This window comes from Oncorhynchus keta, chromosome 35 (genome assembly GCF_023373465.1).
Source record: "Oncorhynchus keta strain PuntledgeMale-10-30-2019 chromosome 35, Oket_V2, whole genome shotgun sequence".
NCBI lineage: Eukaryota > Metazoa > Chordata > Actinopteri > Salmoniformes > Salmonidae > Oncorhynchus > Oncorhynchus keta.
In genome coordinates this window covers 31,883,924-31,904,340 of record NC_068455.1, presented here as the reverse complement: position 1 = coordinate 31,904,340, position 20,417 = coordinate 31,883,924, and the positions used below count along the sequence as shown (strand labels likewise).

The 20,417-nt window shown below is 45.4% G+C and overlaps 1 protein-coding gene across 11 annotated transcripts in view; it reads left to right on the top strand.

Annotated features, from left to right (window-relative positions):
* LOC118369092 (ryanodine receptor 3-like) overlaps positions 1 to 20,417 on the top strand; it is a 168,235-nt gene that overhangs the window by 78,283 nt on the left and 69,535 nt on the right. For 8 of the 11 annotated variants that reach the window (XM_052496885.1, XM_052496883.1, XM_052496880.1 and 5 more), the window contains 20 exons: positions 1,954 to 2,049; positions 2,730 to 2,848; positions 4,303 to 4,436; positions 4,659 to 4,900; positions 5,102 to 5,294; positions 6,707 to 6,923; positions 7,152 to 7,256; positions 11,375 to 11,478; positions 14,195 to 14,278; positions 14,451 to 14,610; positions 15,004 to 15,151; positions 15,243 to 15,448; positions 17,250 to 17,424; positions 17,883 to 18,091; positions 18,251 to 18,453; positions 18,603 to 18,672; positions 18,753 to 18,913; positions 19,030 to 19,195; positions 19,929 to 20,015; positions 20,133 to 20,359. In XM_052496885.1, coding sequence (XP_052352845.1) covers positions 1,954 to 2,049; positions 2,730 to 2,848; positions 4,303 to 4,436; positions 4,659 to 4,900; positions 5,102 to 5,294; positions 6,707 to 6,923; positions 7,152 to 7,256; positions 11,375 to 11,478; positions 14,195 to 14,278; positions 14,451 to 14,610; positions 15,004 to 15,151; positions 15,243 to 15,448; positions 17,250 to 17,424; positions 17,883 to 18,091; positions 18,251 to 18,453; positions 18,603 to 18,672; positions 18,753 to 18,913; positions 19,030 to 19,195; positions 19,929 to 20,015; positions 20,133 to 20,359 — 3,106 coding nt within the window. The remainder of the gene's footprint in view (positions 1 to 1,953; positions 2,050 to 2,729; positions 2,849 to 4,302; positions 4,437 to 4,658; positions 4,901 to 5,101; positions 5,295 to 6,706; positions 6,924 to 7,151; positions 7,257 to 11,374; positions 11,479 to 14,194; positions 14,279 to 14,450; positions 14,611 to 15,003; positions 15,152 to 15,242; positions 15,449 to 17,249; positions 17,425 to 17,882; positions 18,092 to 18,250; positions 18,454 to 18,602; positions 18,673 to 18,752; positions 18,914 to 19,029; positions 19,196 to 19,928; positions 20,016 to 20,132; positions 20,360 to 20,417) is intronic. The other 3 variants (XM_052496887.1, XM_052496884.1, XM_052496881.1) reach the window with 1 other exon arrangement.

Here is a 20,417-nt window from a genome sequence, read left to right as displayed (position 1 = left end):
CTTTGGTTGCCTAGACAATGCCTCCCTCCCTGCAGCAGCACACATAGAAATAGAATGAATAGAACAGGCTTGGAACCTCTAACCCTGGCAATGAGACTGGTAAACTCGTGGGTGAACTCACAGTGGATGCCTGCTGTTGTGATGCAAATAATTTCCATGGTAGTGTAGAATGTTCGTTCCAATGATGTCAAAGGGGAATGATGTTGCTCATACAATGGGAATGTATTTTTTGTAATGTCAGTTGAGTTGAATCAACAAATCACACCACATACTGACACATCCTGCTTTTTCTTCCTGCTTTGCTCCCTGCAATGGCCGTCAGTCCACCCATTTAGCCAGTGGTGCTCAACTCCAGTCTTCGAGTACCCTCAACATTACACATTTTTATTGTAGACCGGACAAACACACCTGAAATGGACCCTTCACAAAGACAGAAGGCATGTGTATTGTATTGGCTAGATATTGCTGCATTGTTGGAGCTAGAAACATAAGCATTTCGCTGCACCTGCGATAACGTCTGCAAACTATGTACACCACCAAATAAACTTTACCGTCATGACCTTCACAGCCCTAGCCTCAGTACACATGCACTCTAGTACCACACACAGACTCACACACACACACATACGTACTGTACGCACATATACATGCACACACACACACACACACACACATGCATTCATTCTACACACACATCACAATTGCTGCTACCAGACTTGTATTTACTTTAGCTAATAATGCACAATTTAAACACTTGCCCCCCAATCCCCCGTTCCCTGATACATGTGTAAATATTGGACAACAACTTGTGCCTTCCTGTATTATACTTGTGCAAAAATGTTTATTCTATTCTACTGAGCCATTTACTTTATATTCGTGTTCTTATCTTTTATTCTTTATTTTAGTTTGCGTTGTCGAGAAGGAAGCTGCAAGTAAGCGTTTGGTTGGACGGTGTATACCATGTGTATCTTGCACATACGAGGAATAAAACTTGAACACACACACCCACAAACAGGGGCTGGAAGTGGATAAGGATAGCATGCAGATTTCACGTCTGTGTGAAGTGCTTCCAGGGCCTCAACCCAACATCTCCCCCAGCATGTCTACAACATTCTCCCAGCCAATCTGGACTGCCCATGTTCACCAGATGGTCACCACTTTCCCCCATATCCTTGAGTTAGGCCACAAATTGTTCGAATACGGTCTTTCAGGGTGGGAAAAACCAGTCCAATCTTACATGTCAGTTGTACATTATAGGCATTCCCTCTTGGGAGTAGGAGCATGTCTCCAGCTCAGAAGCTTCCCAGTTCTAGTGTCTGTGTCATTGTCTGAGCCCTTCACAGCGTGTTTACATGGTGCTTTCTCCTCATGGGGAGCATTAATGTGCAGACCACGTCCCCCCTCTCGTACCCCCTCCTCCACACACCTGCACCAGCTAAATGGATTTGTGAGCTAGGCCTCCTCTCCTCTGTCTATGCCAGGTGACCCTGTCATTTTTGGCTGGGACGACTCTCCTTTCCTGTCCCCCTGATGTCACACCCTTCCTTTATACGCCGCAGCTTAATTAATATGCTTAAAGGCTTTGAAGAAGAACACTACTCTTTCCTTGGCATGGAGTGTGGTTTAAGGTGTGCATTTTGTGTGACGTTGTTGTTGTTGTGGTTGTGTAAGATGTAAGGTTTGGCAGTGTTGTTGGCTGTAGGTGCAAAGACAAGCAATTTGAATTATCCTCTTCATAACTAGCAAAGATTATATGTAACCTGTCTTCTTCCCTTGACATGGGTGTCACATTGTTTGTTGTGGAAGATGCGCAGTGTATTTCTATAGGAGCTATGTTTTTGCTGTACTGAAGGTCAAAGATAAGCAATTTGCATTATCCTCTTCAAACTTGCCAACTGGATATGTATCGTCTCTCCTCCCCTTGACCTGTGACCTTGTCCATGTGTCCTGTAGCGGCGCTGATCCGAGGCAACAGGAACAACTGCACCCAGTTCTCCAACAACCTGGACTGGCTGGTCAGCAAGCTGGAGAGACTGGAGTCTTCCTCAGGTACCATGATACCACCATGACACGTGTTTAAATGATAACATGATACCACCATGACACGTGTTTAAATGATAACACGATACCACCATGACACGTGTTTAAATGATAACATGATACCACCATGACACGTGTTTAAATGATAACACGATACCACCATGACACGTGTTTAAATGATAACACGATACCACCATGACACGTGTTTAAATGATAACACGATACCACCATGACACGTGTTTAAATGATAACACGATACCACCATGACACGTGTTTAAATGATAACACGATACCACCATGACACGTGTTTGAGGACCACAATGGAAATAAGCCTCCGGGCTTTATTGTGTTTTTATCCCTGCTAATCTTTTATGTATGGAAAGTCTCCGGGCTGGAGCAGCCTACTTCTTTTTTTCATTATCGATTCAATCAATCAATAAAGCTAAAGCTTTGTGTGACCTTGTCCTACCTGCATGCTGTCTGCACATGGTTTCAAAGGTGATGTGGAGTTGGATTGCACTGTTGTAAAGCCCAGACCTGGTGTTTAGAGTCCTGGATGGCTTTAGTAATGCCTGGCCATGTATCGTCATACCCTCTTCTTGTGCTCAGGAGCATGCGTTTGCGAAATGACCTTTTGTGTCTTGTTCCCTTGTCCTCGGTGGCCGTTAATTGATGATTTGCCACGGCAGGCATACTGGAGGTTCTCCACTGCATTCTAATTGAGAGCCCGGAGGCTCTAAATATCATCCAGAGAGGACACATCAAGTCCATCATCTCCCTGCTCTACAAACATGGACGCAACCACAAGGTGAGCTGAAACCGGAGGAGAAGCTGTATCAAATATATCAGCATGATCAAGTAAATATACTGGAACTACATAGTTTTTGTTTTGATACTATTTATCCATCACAAGAGCTTGACCACAGTTTCTTATAAAGCACAGTAATTCACAGATGAGCCTGCATTTTATTTGTACACCCAGTGCTGACAGGGCTGCAGAGAGTTGATGAGTCCTTGTTGGAGCTGGGCATTTGACTGTAATGTGTATAGGCATTGTGTATCAATATGTTTACATTGAAATAAGCACTCCAGCCGGGCTGCCATCTCCTTTGTCATAAATCACAGTGGTTGTATCATTTGGCTGTAGCCGCTCATAAAGCCTCTGATAATAAAGCTCAGGTCTTGGCCTGGCTCCCTTGGCTGCCGTCCTTTGCCCATTTAATTCTTCTGCTTTGTAAAGCCAGGATGGGCCCACATGCATCAAAATGATATTACTGGATGTGGTTTCTGCTGATTAGCATCTCTTAGTAATTATGACTGGCTGCATTAAAGAGCGGCTGGACTCACCGATTCCGCATTTTTTTCAATTGCTCATTAAGAAAAAACGAGATTTGAGTCTTGGGGGTGTGGTTTGATGTGGGTGTGTTATGTTTGCTTTATTGTACCCTGGAAGTTATTGTTGTTTGTCCCTCTTGAGGCACGGTAGCAACAACATAGACAGTACCACTTCCTCAAAATTGTCATAATTAATCTAGATAAACACAAGATGCTCGTGAATTGATTCTGATTTTTGGAATATTGACAAGTGGTAGTTGGGATACAAGTGCACACAGTCTCAATTCTCATTTTGCCCAAAACATTGGCATACTTGAGTGATCACTATCAAGATCACCGCAGCTCTTTGTCTGTGCATGACAATTCTCTCTAGGTGTTACAAATCCGTGTTTCTGGGCAAGTGGTCATAATTGTAGTTCAAGTAGGTCGTGATGACCTCAGTTACACAAATCTTGCAAAACTCAGTTTTGGAATGTACTGACTTTATGACCAAAATGATCCTACTTAATTTTGACACTAGAATACATGTTTCTAAATAATACCATGCCACATACTGTGGAAAACTTTCTAACAGACAAGTTGTTATTTAATAGCTAAAGGCAATGCTCTCCCTCTAATAGTAACATGGAAAATGACAACGGATGAGTTGGTCCTGTACTGGCTCTGTCTGTCTCTCTGCCTCTGTCTTTCTCCCCGTCTCTGTCTCTCTCTCTCTCTCTCTGTCTTTCTCTCTATCTGTCTTTCTCTCTCTCTGTCTTTCACTCTCTCTCCCTCTCTCTCTCTCTCTCTGCCTCTGTCTTTCTCTCTCTGTCTCTCTCTCTCTGTCTTTATCTCTATCTGTCTTTCTCTCTCTCTGTCTTTCTCTCTCTCTTTGCCCCTCTCTCTCTGCCCCCCTCTCTCTCTCTCTCTCTCTCTCTCTGCCTGCAGATTTTGGATGTGCTCTGTTCCCTGTGTGTGTGTAATGGGGTGGCAGTACGAGCCAATCAGAACCTCATCTGCGATCACCTGCTCCCCAAAAGAGATCTGCTTCTCCAGACCCGATTGGTCAATGACGTTCAAAGGTAAAAAGCCATCCAATCCCAGCCCAGTATAATTAGATTAAGGCGCTACTGGTTGTAAAGTGCGAGTTATATACTATATATATATATATATTAGTGTTGGATATCCTTTTTATTGCTGTGTTTGTTTGATTGGATTGTGTAAGGTGAAGGTGCATTTAACAACATCGAACACAGTTACCGGTAGGTGATTAAACCCTAATCCGTGTCTCTAATCTTTGGCAGCATGAGGCCCAACATTTACCTGGGAATGAGTGAGGGCTCGGCCCAGTATAAGAAGTGGTACTACGAGCTGATGATTGATCAGGTGGACCACTTCTTGACCAGTGACCCCTCTCACCTGCGTGTGGGCTGGGCCACCGACAAGGGTTACGCCCCTTACCCAGGTGGAGGGGAGGGTTGGGGGGGCAACGGGGTGGGGGACGACCTCTACTCTTACGGCTTCGACGGACTTCATCTCTGGTCAGGTCAGTTTTTTTCCATCTGAATCTCAAGCACATTAAGTCACCTGAATCATAAATTATGAGAAGTCACCCAGATTGTGTCTAGACAGTGTGTGTCCTGCAGGGCAAATCTCTCTGCCCACTGTGTGTGTGTGCTTTCGTGTGCAAAAGTGAGTGTGTGTCTTGCAGGTCATATTTCTGTGCTGAGACTGTGGTTTATTGCAGGTCGTATCTCCCGGGCAGTGGCTTCTAATAACCAACACATCCTGACCTCTGAGGATGTGGTGAGCTGTTGTCTGGACCTGGGAGCCCCCAGCATCTCCTTTAGGATCAATGGACAGCCCGTACAGGGCATGTTCGAGAACTTCAACATCGATGGACTCTTCTTCCCTGTTGTCAGCTTTTCCGCTGGGGTCAAGTATGTGTTTGTCTTACACACACACCTGCCGTTTATATGAATGAACACGTATACACACATACAGGGCCCTCTCCTCAAATTGCTTTCTATTCTCCCTCTAGTTTGCACAAAACTCCATCTAATCCATTCCTCTATAGTTTCCTCTAAATATGAATCCTTAAGGGCTCGGCATACATCTTACGCACTTGTGTTGCCATAGCAACTTCAAATGATGTGACTGACATGTCTGAAAAATTAAATTTCAAGCTCCAGGAAGCATTCCAGGATTTTATGACCAACCCTGTTTTCTACAGCAAAATGGCATTTTACTATTCTGGACCACTGTCCGAGACATGACGCTTGACAGCTCAAAATATTTCAGTTCACATCAAATTCCATAATGGCCTGCAAGCTACCCTGTATCTCAATTACCACAATAACATTTGCAGAAGCATTATACAAAATTATACAGCATTATACAAAATTAACAGGAACTCATAATTATAGGAATTCTGTCAGCGTTATTCTGCATTTTGTCTGTCTGTATGATGCAGGCCACATCATATATTGTAAACGAACGCTGTGGGGTTTGAACATTTCCTGTCCTCTGTGCAGCGGGGCATGCTACGCAACGGCACACACTTGTTAATAATTGATTTGTGCACTGCACTCAGTGAGACTTGGAGTGAATGCGTCATCATCACTACTACAGCTGCTATTTCGGTTATGGCCCAGGAGGGCTTCTGAGTGGTGGTCTGAAATGTTGCATCATTCTCAAAGTGGGGTTAGTCATAGTCACTTTCTGCTCTGCCGGGCTCAGCTGGAGCTTGTTTAGAGTTGACCTGGGGCTTGGTTAAAGCTAGGTTGAGGCTGGGGCTGGGGTTCAATTGGAGCTGGGCTGGGCCTCGGCTAGAGCTGGGTTGGGCCTGGGGTTTGGTTAGAGCTGGGCTGGGACTCGGTTAGTGCTGGGCTGGGCCTCGATTAGAGCTGGGGTTTGGTTAGAGCTGGGCTGGGCCTCGGGTTAGAGCTGGGCTGGGCCTCGGGTTAGAGCTGGGCTGGGCCTCGGTTAGAGCTGGGCTGGAACTGGGGTTGGTTAGAGCTGGTCTGGGGCTTGGTTAGAGCTGTTCTGGGGCTTGGTTAGAGCTGGTATGAGGGTTGGTTAGAGCTGGTATGAGGGTTGGTTAGAGCTGGTATGAGGGTTGGTTAGAGCTGGTATGAGGGTTGGTTAGAGCTGGTATGAGGGTTGGTTAGAGCTGGTCTGGAGGTTGGTTAGAGCGGGTCTGGGGCTTGGCTAGAGCTGGTGAGGGGCTAGGGTTTAGCCTCAGTGGCACTCAGTGGCTCTATGTTCGGCTCTAACTAACCCCTCCACCACTCTCAAGCTGTCTCCCACATACTGAACACACTGATTGATAAGTCCCCCTCTCTCTCTCTAGGGTGCGTTTCCTGATGGGTGGTCGTCATGGCGACTTCAAGTTCCTGCCTCCGTCGGGCTACGCTCCGTGTTACGAGGCCCTGCTCCCCAAGGAGAAGATGAAGGTGGAGCCGGTGAAGGAGTACAAAAGGGACATGGAGGGGGTCCGAGACCTGCTGGGGACCACACAGTTCATTTCCCAGGCCTCCTTCATACCCACCCCTGTGGAGACCAGCCAGGTAACAGGGGTATGGCATTCAGCTCAGAACGCCTCACATTAACTGCAACATGGCTCATCTTAAACACAGTAACAGTGTTTATCCTGCATGTTTTAAAGGGGCTTGTACAGTAATACCTACAGTGTAAGTGTTTCCAAATATCCAAAATGTATGATTGATGACATAGGCCTGCTGTACGGTCTACAAACAGATGCTGTTTATCTACAACACTGATTCTCTGTTTCTCAGATCGTCATGCTGCCATATCTGGAGAAGGTCCGGGACAGACTGGCTGAGAATATCCACGAGCTGTGGGCCATGAACAAGATAGAACTGGGCTGGTCTTATGGGAAGGTAGGAGACCTCTTTAACACTGATGGAGAGAATAGATTCACAGAGCACTGGCAAACTATTTTGGGCAGTCCATGTCATTGACATACAGTGCCTCCAGAGAGTATTCAGACCCCTTAACTTTTTCCACATTTTGTTACATTACAGCCTTATTCTAAAATCGATGAAGTAAAAAAAATCCTTAGTATTCAGACCCTTTGCCATGAGACTCGAAATTGAGCTCAGGTGCATCCTGTTTCCATTGATCATCCTTGAGATGTTTCTACAACTTGATTGGAGTTAATCTGTGGTAAATTCAATTGATTGGACATGATTTGGAAAGGCACACACCTGTCTATATAAGGTCCCACAGTTGACAGTGCATGTCAGAGCAAAAACCAAGCCATGAGGTCGAAGGAATTGTCCGTTGATGCCCGAGACAGCATTGTGACAAGGCACAGATCTGGGGAAGGGTACCAAAAAATGTCTGCAACATTGAAGGTCCCCAAGAACACAGTGGCCTCCATCATTCTCAAATAGAAGAAGTTTGGAACCAACATGACTCTTCCTACAGAAGCCACTCCTCAGTAAAAGTCACTTGACAGCCTGCTTGGAGTTTGCCAAAAGGCAACTCAAGGACTCAGACCATCAGAAACAAGATTCTCTGGTCTGATGAAACCAAGATTGAACGCTTTGGCCTGAATGCCAAGCGTCACATCTGGAGGAAACCTGGCACCATCCCTACTTTGAAGCATGGTGGTGGCAGCATCATGCTGTGGGGATGTTTTTCAGTGGCAGGGATTGGGAGACTAGTCAGGATCGAGGCAAAGATGAACTGAGAAAAGTACAGAGATATCCTTGATGAAAACCTGCTCCAGAGCACTCAGGACCTCAGACTGAGGCGAAGGTTCACCTTCCAACAGGACAATGACTCTAAGCACACAGACAAGACAAGGCAGGAGTGGCTTCGGGACAAGTCTCTGAATGTCCTTGAGGGGCCCAGCCAGAGCCTGGACTTGAAGCCGATCGAACATCTCTCGAGTGACATGAAAATAGCTGTGCAGCAAACCTCCCCATCCAACCTGACAGAGCTTGAGAGGATCTGCAGAGAAGAATGGGAGATACTCCCCAAATACAGGTGTGCCAAGCTTGTAGCTTCATACCCAAGAAGACTCGAGGTTGTAATCACTGCCAAAGGTGCTTCAACAAAGTACTGAGTAAAGGGTCTGAATACAGATGTAAATGTCATATTTTAGTTTTATATATATTTTTTAAAATTAGCAATAATTTCTAAATTAAATGTCTTTGTCATTCTGGGTTTTTGTGTGTAGATTGATGAGGTAAAAAAAACAATTCAATTAGAATAAGGCCGTAACAAAATGTGAAAAATGTCAAAGGGTCTGAATACATTCCGAAGGCACCGTACTTAGGAAAGACACAATACATTACCTCTAAATGGATCATCAACCAATATAAACATAAATAACCTATAAACATAAGTACATCTCAGCGTGCAAATGTTTGTTTATGTTAGGCCAATTGTATTGATAATTATTTGTGTGAAATGCATTAACCCTGATCTAATCTTATAAATTCTACCAATGTTAAAGCACCAAAACAAGCCTGTACACCATTTTGCTTTCTCTTTTATAATTTGCGGTTCAAACCCAACAGAGGGTAAGTGAAGAATACTCCCGTATTTCTCCTTTTGTGCTCGTCATGCCATTCATTCTAGAGACTCCATTTTTGTTTGTTTGTAGGCGAGAGACTCATCTTTTCTGTGTCCTAAATCAGTCATGAATTACAATGCAATTGTTTTAGTCAAAGGCACAGAAGGACATTTTGGCCATTCTGTTGCAGCAATTAAACAGGAAATAGGACTCAGTGACATGTTTAGACTATAGATATTAAGATAAGATAGTTAGGTGTGTGTTTACACATGTCTTATTTCACACTTATATCAAACAAGTTCATGTGTGAATTGGGAAATTATTTTGTTGCATATCCCACTCCCCCTGAGACACTCTCAGAGAGTGGGCTCATTCATAGCCAGTGATCTGCCATTATTGACAGCGACCCTGGTAAAATGATGGTTAAATGCCTTGCTCAAAGGCACATCTTTCACCTAATCGGCTCAGAGATTTGAACCAATGACCTTTCAGCTGCTGGCCCAACACTCCTAACCCCTAGGCCCAACATTGTAATTCAGTTCAGAGACTTTTAGTGGACACTTTAATGATTGGAAAGACTGACTATTCTTGATTGGAAAGACTATTTTTCTCTCTCTCTCTGTTAGTTGAATTCCAGATTATTCAACTGGATGTGAATTCATTAAGCCCTACTGTTACAAAGACTGAATGACTGTTTCTTTGTTTCATGTTAGTACATTGCCAAAATGACCTGTTGTGCCCCACTGCCCTTAAAGGTGCAGACAATCAATACCAGAAACAATATGCAACACAGCTCTTATATCTATTTTTACATAAGTGATGGATGTGTGTAGAGTAGACCACCGTAGCCCACCCTACTGAATGATTCTCTAATTCCTGCAGTCCTCCTTCCACTCTATCCCACTTCTAAACACAACTGTGACAGTGTGATTTGTCCACCCACTGCACTTCCAGCCATTCCATCAGTTCCCACATCTTAGTAGAGCCTTTGATTGATGGTGAGGAGATCTATTACGCCGGGGTCAAACTCTCTTATTCATTTAAACAGAATTCTGCACCCCTGACATAGCAGTTTGGCTTTTATCTGTTTTTTACGAGACCTCGTTAGCTTAGGCCGGGTGACATTGTCCTGGCAGTGCACGGGGCAAGCTACACCAGGGAGACAATATACTAAATCTGGGCTGAACAGAACACATACCTGGACAGCGCTGTTATTCTATTCCACTCTCCAGAGAGCACAGCTTCAGTGCTGATTTTAAAGAGGTCTGGGTTTTAGTTGCTGTGGTTGCTATGGGGTACATAGGTAGGGTTTCTATATTACCTGCCTGACACACTTCACTATCGGAGGCTAGTATGGTTATAGAAAACTTCTAATAGTTTTATCAGCATGGACTATTGACGGTATAAAAATAATCTCAAACAAGCTGTGTGACATTCATACGGAGGTTAGTAAGAATAACAGCATGGGCTTCTTTGTCCCCTGTCTGGACTGTAGTAGGCTGTCTGGACTGTAGTAGGCTGTCTGGACTGTAGTAGGCTGTCTGGACTGTAGTAGGCTGTCTGGACTGTAGTAGGCTGTATGGACTGTAGTAGGCTGTCTGGACTGTAGTAGGCTGTCTGGACTGTAGTAGGCTGTCTGGACTGTAGTAGGCTGTCTGGACTGTAGTAGGCTGTCTGGACTGTAGTAGACTGTCTGGACTGTAGTAGGCTGTCTGGACTGTAGTAGGCTGTCTGGACTGTAGTAGGCTGTATGAAAAGTCTGTTAGGTAAAATAATTCCTGGGGAGTTCTTGTGCTATTCACAAAAGAAATGCCTGGGGTTCATGTAGCACACAAATAGCCACATATCTGTACAACAACACCACTTCATGTTTTCTTGGTCAACATGGATGTAATCCTGCTTGGGCTGGAAAGAGCATCAAGAGGGATTATTAGAGATAAAACACAGCAGTCAAGAATATAATTCTATATCTCACTTGGCTTGGTATTCAGGACTCACACCTCTCTATCTTCCAAGAAAACATGCTCCTCCTCTACATTCATAACATGTCCACTAGACTAGACCGTAGTATCACTCCAGTATACCAGTAGCCCTCTGTAAGTAGACAACATCCCCACACTCTTAGAAAAAAAGGGTTCCAAAAGTTTTTTGGGGTTGTCCCCATAGGATAACCCTTTATGGTTCTAGGTAGAACCCTTTTGGGATTCATGTAGAACTCTCTGGAAAGGGTTCTACATGGAACCCAAAAGGGCTCTACCTGGAACTAAACGTGTTCTAAGTCTTATGGGGACAGCTGAAGAACACTTTTAGATAGCACCCTTTTCCCCCCCTAAGAGAGTACTCCCCTGTTGATTGGCAAAAACCTTCATTGTGATATGAATTATACTCACCTTTATGGGAATATTTCTTTCCTCAAGACAGTTGTAATATGTACAAATACTTGTACATGAACAATCCTCATATGTTTCACAGATAAGGGACGATAATAAGCGGCAGCACCCCTGCCTGGTGGATTTTCCCAGACTGCCCGAAACGGAAAAGAATTACAACCTGCAGATGTCAACGGAAACCTTGAAGTATGTCCTGCATTATAAGTAACTATGTTAGTTTCAGTAATGAAGAGCGAGAAATAGAAAGACAAGGAGAGATCCCGCTGGGCACACCACGTCATATTTGGTTGAGATGTTGATCAATGAGATTTGAACCTTTTTATTCAACCACTCAAGAAGGACAGCCAGACGTTTGTTGAATCCCCAATGTGTTATCACTATGCTTTCACCCATCTAAAAGCAATGGAACGGCCATGTCTGGTTGTTTGTTCAGTTGTCATCTAAATGTCACAATGTCTTTCAGATGTTTAAAAGCACAACAAAGTTTAAGGCAATAGAATGTCAGATATGTTTTATTTATACAACAGATGAATGTGTATCACTGTGCTTCATCTAATAGCACAACACATGACCTGAATTGCAGTTGAGATCACATTAAAAAGTACATGCTAGTGATCAGATTCTGCACAGATTAAAGATCTCCACAGACCTGCAACCTTTGCATGCTATGTTGAACATGCAAAATTACTATGATTGCATGAGAAGACATTCATAGTTAGAGCAACCTCAAAATGTGACTATGGATGTGTTACTCATTTTAAGGTTGAATTGTACTGTTACATTAGTTATTAATATAGCCTTAACCTTTGGCTATATACTGATTTACAAAAGTAATATTGAATTGTGTTTGGTTGACAATGCAACCAAAAATCAACATTTGAAGGAGATTTATGTTTTGTGCCACTGACTTAGTCTGGCCTTCATTCTAGTTTGTCTACAAATGTATAATTAATATGTTGGATTCACGTCTTCATTCATTTTGGGGCGGCAGGTAGCCTAGTGGTTAGAGCGTTGGGCCAGTAACTGAAAGGTTGCTAGATCGAATCCCTGAGCTGACAAGGTAAGAATCTGTCACTCTGCCCCTGAACAAGGCACTTAACCCACTGTTCCAAGGCCATCATTGTAAATAAGAATTTGTTCTTAACTGACTTGCCTAGTTAAATAAAAACAATCTAGGATCAAATCAACATTTATTTAAATTGCATTTAAAGTTTGATTTGATTTAACCATATTATTTAACTTAGATATTTGGTTGAAATGGAGAAGGGAATAAAACATATTAATTATTAACATGAAGATGACATTTGAAATCAACCAAAGCTTGAAACCCTAGGCCTTTATGCATTGTCTGGGTTGAATTGAAACAATAGCTACTTCGCAAATGCTATATAGGCCTAAATAGCACATTGGTAATAGTCAGTGATAAATATCAAAGCTGGGCTTGGTTAAAACGCTGGATAGGAGACCAAAGGGCTAGTTGTAGATATATTAACTCTCCATTTGGAGGACTGAAGGTGTGGGTGAACCGGGGGCCTGTTAGGTAGTAGACTGAAGGTGTGGGTGAACCAGGGGCTGTAACGTCGTTCTTCGTTTGTGGAAAGAGAGTCGGACCGAAATGCAGCGTAGTGGTTACTCATGACTTTAATAGAAAAAGTGACACATGAAATAATGATACAAAATACAAAACAACAAACGGACCGTGAAACCTAATTACAGCCTATCTGGTGAAACTACACAGAGACAGGAACAATCACCCACGAAATACAAAGCGAAACCAGGCTACCTAAATACGGTTCCCAATCAGAGACAACGAGAATCACCTGACTCTGATTGAGAACCGCCTCAGGCAGCCAAGCCTATACAACACCCCTAATCAGCCGCGATCCCAAATACTACAAACCCCAATACGAAAATACAATATAACATAAACCCATGTCACACCCTGGCCTGACCAAATAATATAACGAAAACACAAAATGCAATGACCAAGGCGTGACAGAACCCCCCCAAGGTGCGGACTCCCGGACTGAAGGTGTGGGTGCACCAGGGGTCAGTTAGGTAGTAGACTGAAGGTGTGGGTGAACCAGGGGTCAGTTAGGTAGTAGACTGAAGGTGTGGGTGAACCAGGGGTCAGTTAGGTAGTAGACTGAAGGTGTTCTCGTGCTGGACTCTCAGCACCTGAAACACCCCCAGTGTTCCTGACATCACCCACCTGTCACCGTAGGACATCTGCTAATGATCCACACTGACAGCACACACCCAGGCACTGAGAAACACAAAATAAAGTTTCATGAGACAGAGAAGTGTGTGTGTGTGTGTGTGTGTGTGTGTGTGTGTGTGTGTGTGTGTGTGTGTGTGTGTGTGTGTGTGTGTGTGTGTGTGTGTGTGTGTGTGTGTGTGTGTGTGTGTGTGTGTGTGTGTGTGTGTGTGTGTGTGTGATTAGAGACAGAGAAAGTCTGGTTTGTTTAACGTTCATCTACAGTGACGCTGACACAACAGAGACAGACAGCCTGGGCCCCTAAAGAGCAGCCCTGCTATTCTGCCATCACACCACTTCTCTCATTTGTCCTCTTACAATGACAAAGCAATGAGATTTTACTGATACAAGTGTGAATAACTCTTTCTTAACAAGTCCTTAAGGTGATTATATGGTTCCATAATGGACCGGGACATGCACAATTAAACAATATAATGCTCTCTGTGTATGCTCATGGTGGTTCATGTGCCACTCTGCTTGATGTAGGAGTGCAAAAACCTACCAAACCTAGTATCATAACATTATGCCTGCTGATTATAGTATTTAGTTAGTGTGCAGGCAATGTGAGTCACCCTCTTAGAGAGCTCATCTTGTGTAGACAGGTCTTATCCCCAGGATGGAGATTGTTAATCTGTCTCTTCACAGGACTCTGCTGGCATTAGGATGCCATGTTGTCCAGGTCAACGCCAACGCTGAAGAGGACCTGAAGAAGATCAAACTCCCAAAGAAGTAAGAGTCTACTAGACGTTTGAATACACAGATCAGCAAGAACCTAATACATGATTTACCAACTTTTCGAGATTCCTATGTTCTGGATAGGCTAGCGCAATGTAAGACAAATCATGACTAATACTGTTTTGTCTAGGTAGTTAGACATTATAATGTCTCGTCTTGTTTTAAGCTACATGATGTCGAATGGTTACAAGCCCACGCCACTGGAGCTGTCTGATGTGAAGCTGACCCCAGGCCAGGAACTTCTGGTGGATAAACTGGCTGAGAACGCCCACAACGTGTGGGCCAAGGACAGGGTCAAACAAGGATGGACCTATGGCATTCTGCAGGTAAAGCACACAGTCTTCTGTGTTATGTCTGTGAAAGCACTGCAGGTTTTGACCACAGCTCACATACAGTAAACACACGGAAGGCTTTATAACTTTGGACAAAAGAAGGACCCTCTCTCTATGTAAGAGCAGCAAGCTCAAAAGCAATACTGCTAAATGTAACACTACCTCCTGCAGAGGGATGAATGACACCAAAAGGATACACAGAATATCAGTATAGCGCCGGAGTAATAATGTCAAACGCCCAATGAACTACTCAATGACCCTTATAGATTGGCAGCCCAGTCGTGACAAACACTGGCCTATAGCGGGTCCATGGAGCTGGCTAAGTATCAGCACGATGATGAGTGGTGTGCGTGGGATTCTGACTGTGCCCATCTGTGCTCAATGCAGGATCTGAAGAGCAAGCGGAACCCTCGCCTGGTGCCATATTCTTTATTAGACGAGCGCACTAAGAAGTCCAACAGGGACAGCCTCCGTGAGGCCATCCGCACTCTAATTGGATACGGATACAATATCGAACCTCCAGATCAGGAGGGCGGTAAGTTATCTTTACCACACAAAGCCATGTTGACATACACAGAACAGTACAACACTTCCTGTGTTGATACTGTGGCCGTCTTCCCACCCAGCAGGCCATGTGGTGGACAGACTGAGCATAGACAAGATCCGTTTCTTCCGTGTGGAGAGGACGTACGCGGTGATGACGGGGAAGTGGTACTTTGAGTTTGACGTGGTGACAGGGGGAGACATGCGTGTGGGCTGGGCCAGACCTGGATGTAGGCCTGATGTAGAGCTGGGCACTGATGAGCTGGCCTTTGTCTTCGACGGATACAAGGTGAGCCCTCAACTCTATTCTACATGCTTATAGAGCGTCATAATCAAGGCACAAGGCGAGACCCAGATGCAGACACAGGAGGCAGGTGGTTGGAGTCGTACAATGTTTAATAATCCAAAGGGGTAGGCAAGAGAATGGTCATGGACAGGCAAGAGAATGGTCGTGGACAGGCAAGAGAATGGTCGTGGACAGGCAAGAGAATGGTCGTGGACAGGCAAGAGAATGGTCGTGGACAGGCTAAAGAATGGTCGTGGACAGGCAAAAGAATGGTCGTGGACAGGCAAAAGAATGGTCGTGGACAGGCAAGAGAATGGTCGTGGAGAGAATGGTCGTGGACAGGCAAGAGAATGGTCGTGGACAGGCAAGAGAATGGTCGTGGACAGGCAAGAGAATGGTCGTGGACAGGCAAGAGAATGGTCGTGGACAGGCAAAAGAATGGTCGTGGACAGGCAAGAGAATGGTCGTGGACAGGCAAGAGAATGGTCGTGGACAGGCAAGAGAATGGTCGTGGACAGGCAAGAGAATGGTCGTGGACAGGCAAGAGAATGGTCGTGGACAGGCAAGAGAATGGTCGTGGACAGGCAAGAGAATGGTCGTGGACAGGCAAGAGAATGGTCGTGGAAGGCAAGAGAATGGTCGTGGACAGGCAAGAGAATGGTCGTGGACAGGCAAGAGAATGGTCGTGGACAGGCAAGAGAATGGTCGTGGACAGGCAAGAGAATGGTCGTGGACAGGCAAGAGAATGGTCGTGGACAGGCAAGAGAATGGTCGTGAACAGGCAAGAGAATGGTCGTGGACAGGCAAAAGAATGTTCGTGGACAGGCAAGAGAATGGTCGTGGACAGGCAAAAGAATGGTCGTGGACAGGCAAGAGAATGGTCGTGGACAGGCAAAAGAATGGTCGTGGACAGGCAAGAGAATGGTCGTGGACAGGCAAAATAATGGTCGTGGACAGGCAAGAGAATGGTCGTGGACAGGCAAGAGAATGGTCGTGGACAGGCAAGAGAATGGTCGTGGACAGGCAAGAGAATGGTCGTGGACAGGCAAGAGAATGGTCGTGGACAGGCAAAAGAATGGTCAGGCAAAAGAAACAGGCAAGAGAATGGTCACAGGCAAAAGAATGGTCGACAGGCAAGAGAATGGTCGTGGAGAGGCAAGAGAATGGTCGTGGACAGGCAAGAGAATGGTCGTGGACAGGCAAGAGAATGGTCGTGGACAGGCAAGAGAATGGTCGTGGACAGGCAAGAGAATGGTCGTGGACAGGCAAGAGAATGGTCGTTAACAGGCAAGAGAATGGTCGTGGACAGGCAAGAGAATGGTCGTGGACAGGCAAGAGAATGGTCGTGGACAGGCAAGAGAATGGTCGTGGACAGGCAAGAGAATGGTCGTGGACAGGCAAGAGAATGGTCGTGGACAGGCAAGAGAATGGTCGTGGACAGGCAAGAGAATGGTCGTGGACAGGCAAGAGAATGGTCGTGGACAGGCAAGAGAATGGTCGTGGACAGGCAAGAGAATGGTCGTGGAAGGCAAGAGAATGGTCGTGGACAGGCAAGAGAATGGTCGTGGACAGGCAGAGAATGGTCAGACAGGCAAGAGAATGGTCGTGGACAGGCAAGAGAATGGTCGTGGACAGGTGAAACAGATCAGAGCAGGACAGTTATGTCTTTGGAAAAGAGACACTTTATCAAAGTTGATGATGGCATAGCTAGCCTGGAGAGTATGATTTGTGTATATCATAATAAATCACATTTTGAATAAGGATGGAGTCAGATTGTAGAGCGTTATTGTGTGTGTATATTCAGGGTCAACGTCTGAACATGGGCAGTCGTTTCTTTGGGCGGTGTTGGCACGCGGGGGACGTGGTGGGCTGTATGATCAACATGGAGGACAAGTCTATGATCTTCACCCTCAACGGAGAGATCCTCATCACCAACAAGGGCTCTGAGCTCTGCTTTGCCGACTTCGAGACGGAGGACGGTGAGTGTGTGAGACTGAAGACGGTGAGTGTATGTGAAGGACCTCTCTAAGCTCTGCCCCTTCTCTTATGTCTCTGTGCCGTCACATCACTGACAGACATGCTGCAAAATAAGTGAAAATATAAGTGCCTCACCGTCATGAATTGAACTTCATATAATCTGACACTTGTAAATGGATTTTATTAAAAGCTGGATTGATTTCCCCCTCCCCCTGATGTGTGTGTTCTTAGAATGAGAAGGGTGATGATGACAGTTGATCTCTCTCTCTCTCTCTCTCTCTCTCTCTCTCTCTCTCTCTCTCTCTCTCTCTCTCTCTCTCTCTCTCTCTCTCTCTCTCTCTCTCTCTCTCTCTCTCTCTCTCTCTCTCTCTCTCTCTCTCTCTCTCTCTCTCTCTCTCTCTCTGACTCTCTCTTTCTCTCTCATTGACTCTCTCTTTCTCTTGCTCTCTCTGTTCCCCAGGTTTTATCCCAGTGTGTAGTCTGGGCCTGTCCCAGGTGGGTCGTATGAACCTGGGGAAGGACGCCAGTACCTTTAAGTACTACACCATGTGTGGTCTCCAGGAGGGCTTCGAACCCTTTGCCGTCAACATGAACCGTGAGGTCACCATGTGGTTCAGCAAACGCCTCCCCACCTTTGTCAATGTGCCAAAGAACCACAACCACATAATGGTAAGACCGAAAGTCAAAAGGTCAATGACAAAATTCGAAACGGTAATATACATGATATGTTGAGGTTCACAGAAGGTTTACCTTAAAGAACCAGTAAGATATCTCACTTCCAAGATGGAAAATGGCTAAATCAGTTGTCCAAATACATCTCCATCCCAGGTGACCAGAATAGATGGCACCATCGACAGCCCTCCATGTCTGAAGGTGAGCCACAGGACGTTTGGGACCCAGAACAGTAATGGTGACATGGTGTACTGTCGACTGAGCATGCCCGTGGAGTTCCACTCCTTCTTCAAGACCAGCCCTGTCATGGACATGAACGGAGTGCATGAAGATCCCGAGTCCCTCAAACTGAAACACAGGTCAGGCCTCTGAACACACATTCACTGTTGTACAACACTAACATCTGTATATGACACTTACAGTATTGAGCTTAGTTTCTGTAAAAGCGCTTTATCTTCTAACTTACAGTATGTAAAGAAATGATTCAATGCTGATGTTTTCCTTGTAGACATCCATTGAAGTCTATGAGACACAGTCATGATGGAATAAGAGGAACAGATTACAGCAACATCAGCACGGTATGAAATGGATGATAAGCAGCTGATGATAGTTCAGGTGCCATGTCGTCAAGCTAACCTGCCACCATGTTGTCTTTCAGTACCACTACTCTGTCAGGGTGTTCGCTGGTCAGGATCCATCCTGTGTGTGGGTGGGCTGGGTCACCCCCGACTACCATTACTATAGCAACCACTTCAACCTCAGTAAGAACCGGACGGTGACAGTTACCCTGGGAGACCAGCGTGGGCGGGTCCATGAGAGGTAATCGTGTTGTTAAGGAAACCCTCATCCTCATGTCGGTATGAATAGTGATAAGCAACTAATCAGATACTCAGATACTATCTTCTTTTTCCTCTTCCTCCCTCACCATTCCTCAGTGTGAGGAGGAGTAACTGCTACATGGTGTGGGGTGGGGACGTCACAAGCTCAGGTCACTCGTCCAGTCGCAGTAATGTGGACCTAGAGATAGGCTGTCTCATTGACCTGGCCACTGGCCTGGTGACCTTCACTGGCAACGGCAAGGAGCTGGCCACCTCCTACCAGGTACAGTATAGCCAAATACACAATGTCTCTATTTAAGATGTCCACTGCACAGTCTACAATCACACTCTCTTCGGTCTCCTTCCTTCCTGCTGCTATCAGCCCAACAGTCTCTGTCCCATCGGTCAGTCTCTTATCAGAACAACACCATCTATTCTCTAAAAAAAGATTTGCCTGTCCTGATCTCTTCATTAGTGTGATAGTCACTCAGTCCCCCCTGCCTCGGGCTCAGCAGCAGGGTAGGGTCTGTCTGTCCTGCCTGCCAGATCTCAGCTCAGTGTCTGGCTGTCTGTGTATGTACTCTCAAACCAGACAACAAAACCTCCCCTTTAAAGGGCATGATCTTCTTAATTTCTCCCCTCGTAGAAACACGGCAAGCTTTTAAACTGTTCTGAGCCATCCTGCCAGCCTCTTCCCTAGTCTCTCACACACACACACACACACACACACACACACACACACACACACACACACACACACACACACACACACACACACACACACACACACACACACACACACACACACACACACACACACACACACACACACACACACACACACACACACACACACACACACACACACACACCGAGTCAGATAGCTCCAGAACATCATGCACTCGCAATGCTACTCTTTATAGTCCCCCTCTATACTGTAACTGCAGTATGGCCTCAATATGCCTTTTCTGTCTGCAAACTTATTTTATTAGTGCTGTGCTCTTTTTCTTGACCAGGTGGAACCAAACACAAAGCTGTTTCCTGCTGTGTTTGTGCGACCGACCAGCCCCAACCTCTTCCAGTTTGAGCTGTCCAAGATAAAGGTAGAGTAACTCGATTTTAATCCCTGAAGTATATTTTAAATCTATCCACCGTTTCTACTGATATATCATCCATTGCGTGAACTACAATGTGCTCTGTGTGACCTCTGATCTCCACAGAATGCCATGCCCCTGTCAGCTGCCATATTTAAGAGTGAGCATAAGAACCCAGTACCCCAGTGCCCTCCGAGGCTGGATGTCCAGACCATCAACTCAGTGCTGTGGAGTCGCATGCCCAACACCTTCCTGAAGGTGGAGACAGCCAGGGTCAGTGAGAGACATGGCTGGGTGGTGCAGTGTCGGGAGCCCCTGCAGATGCTGGCTGTGCACATACCTGAGGAGAACAGGTAGATGTGCACACATACACAGATTGCACCACACACCCTGGTTGAGGACATAAGCGCT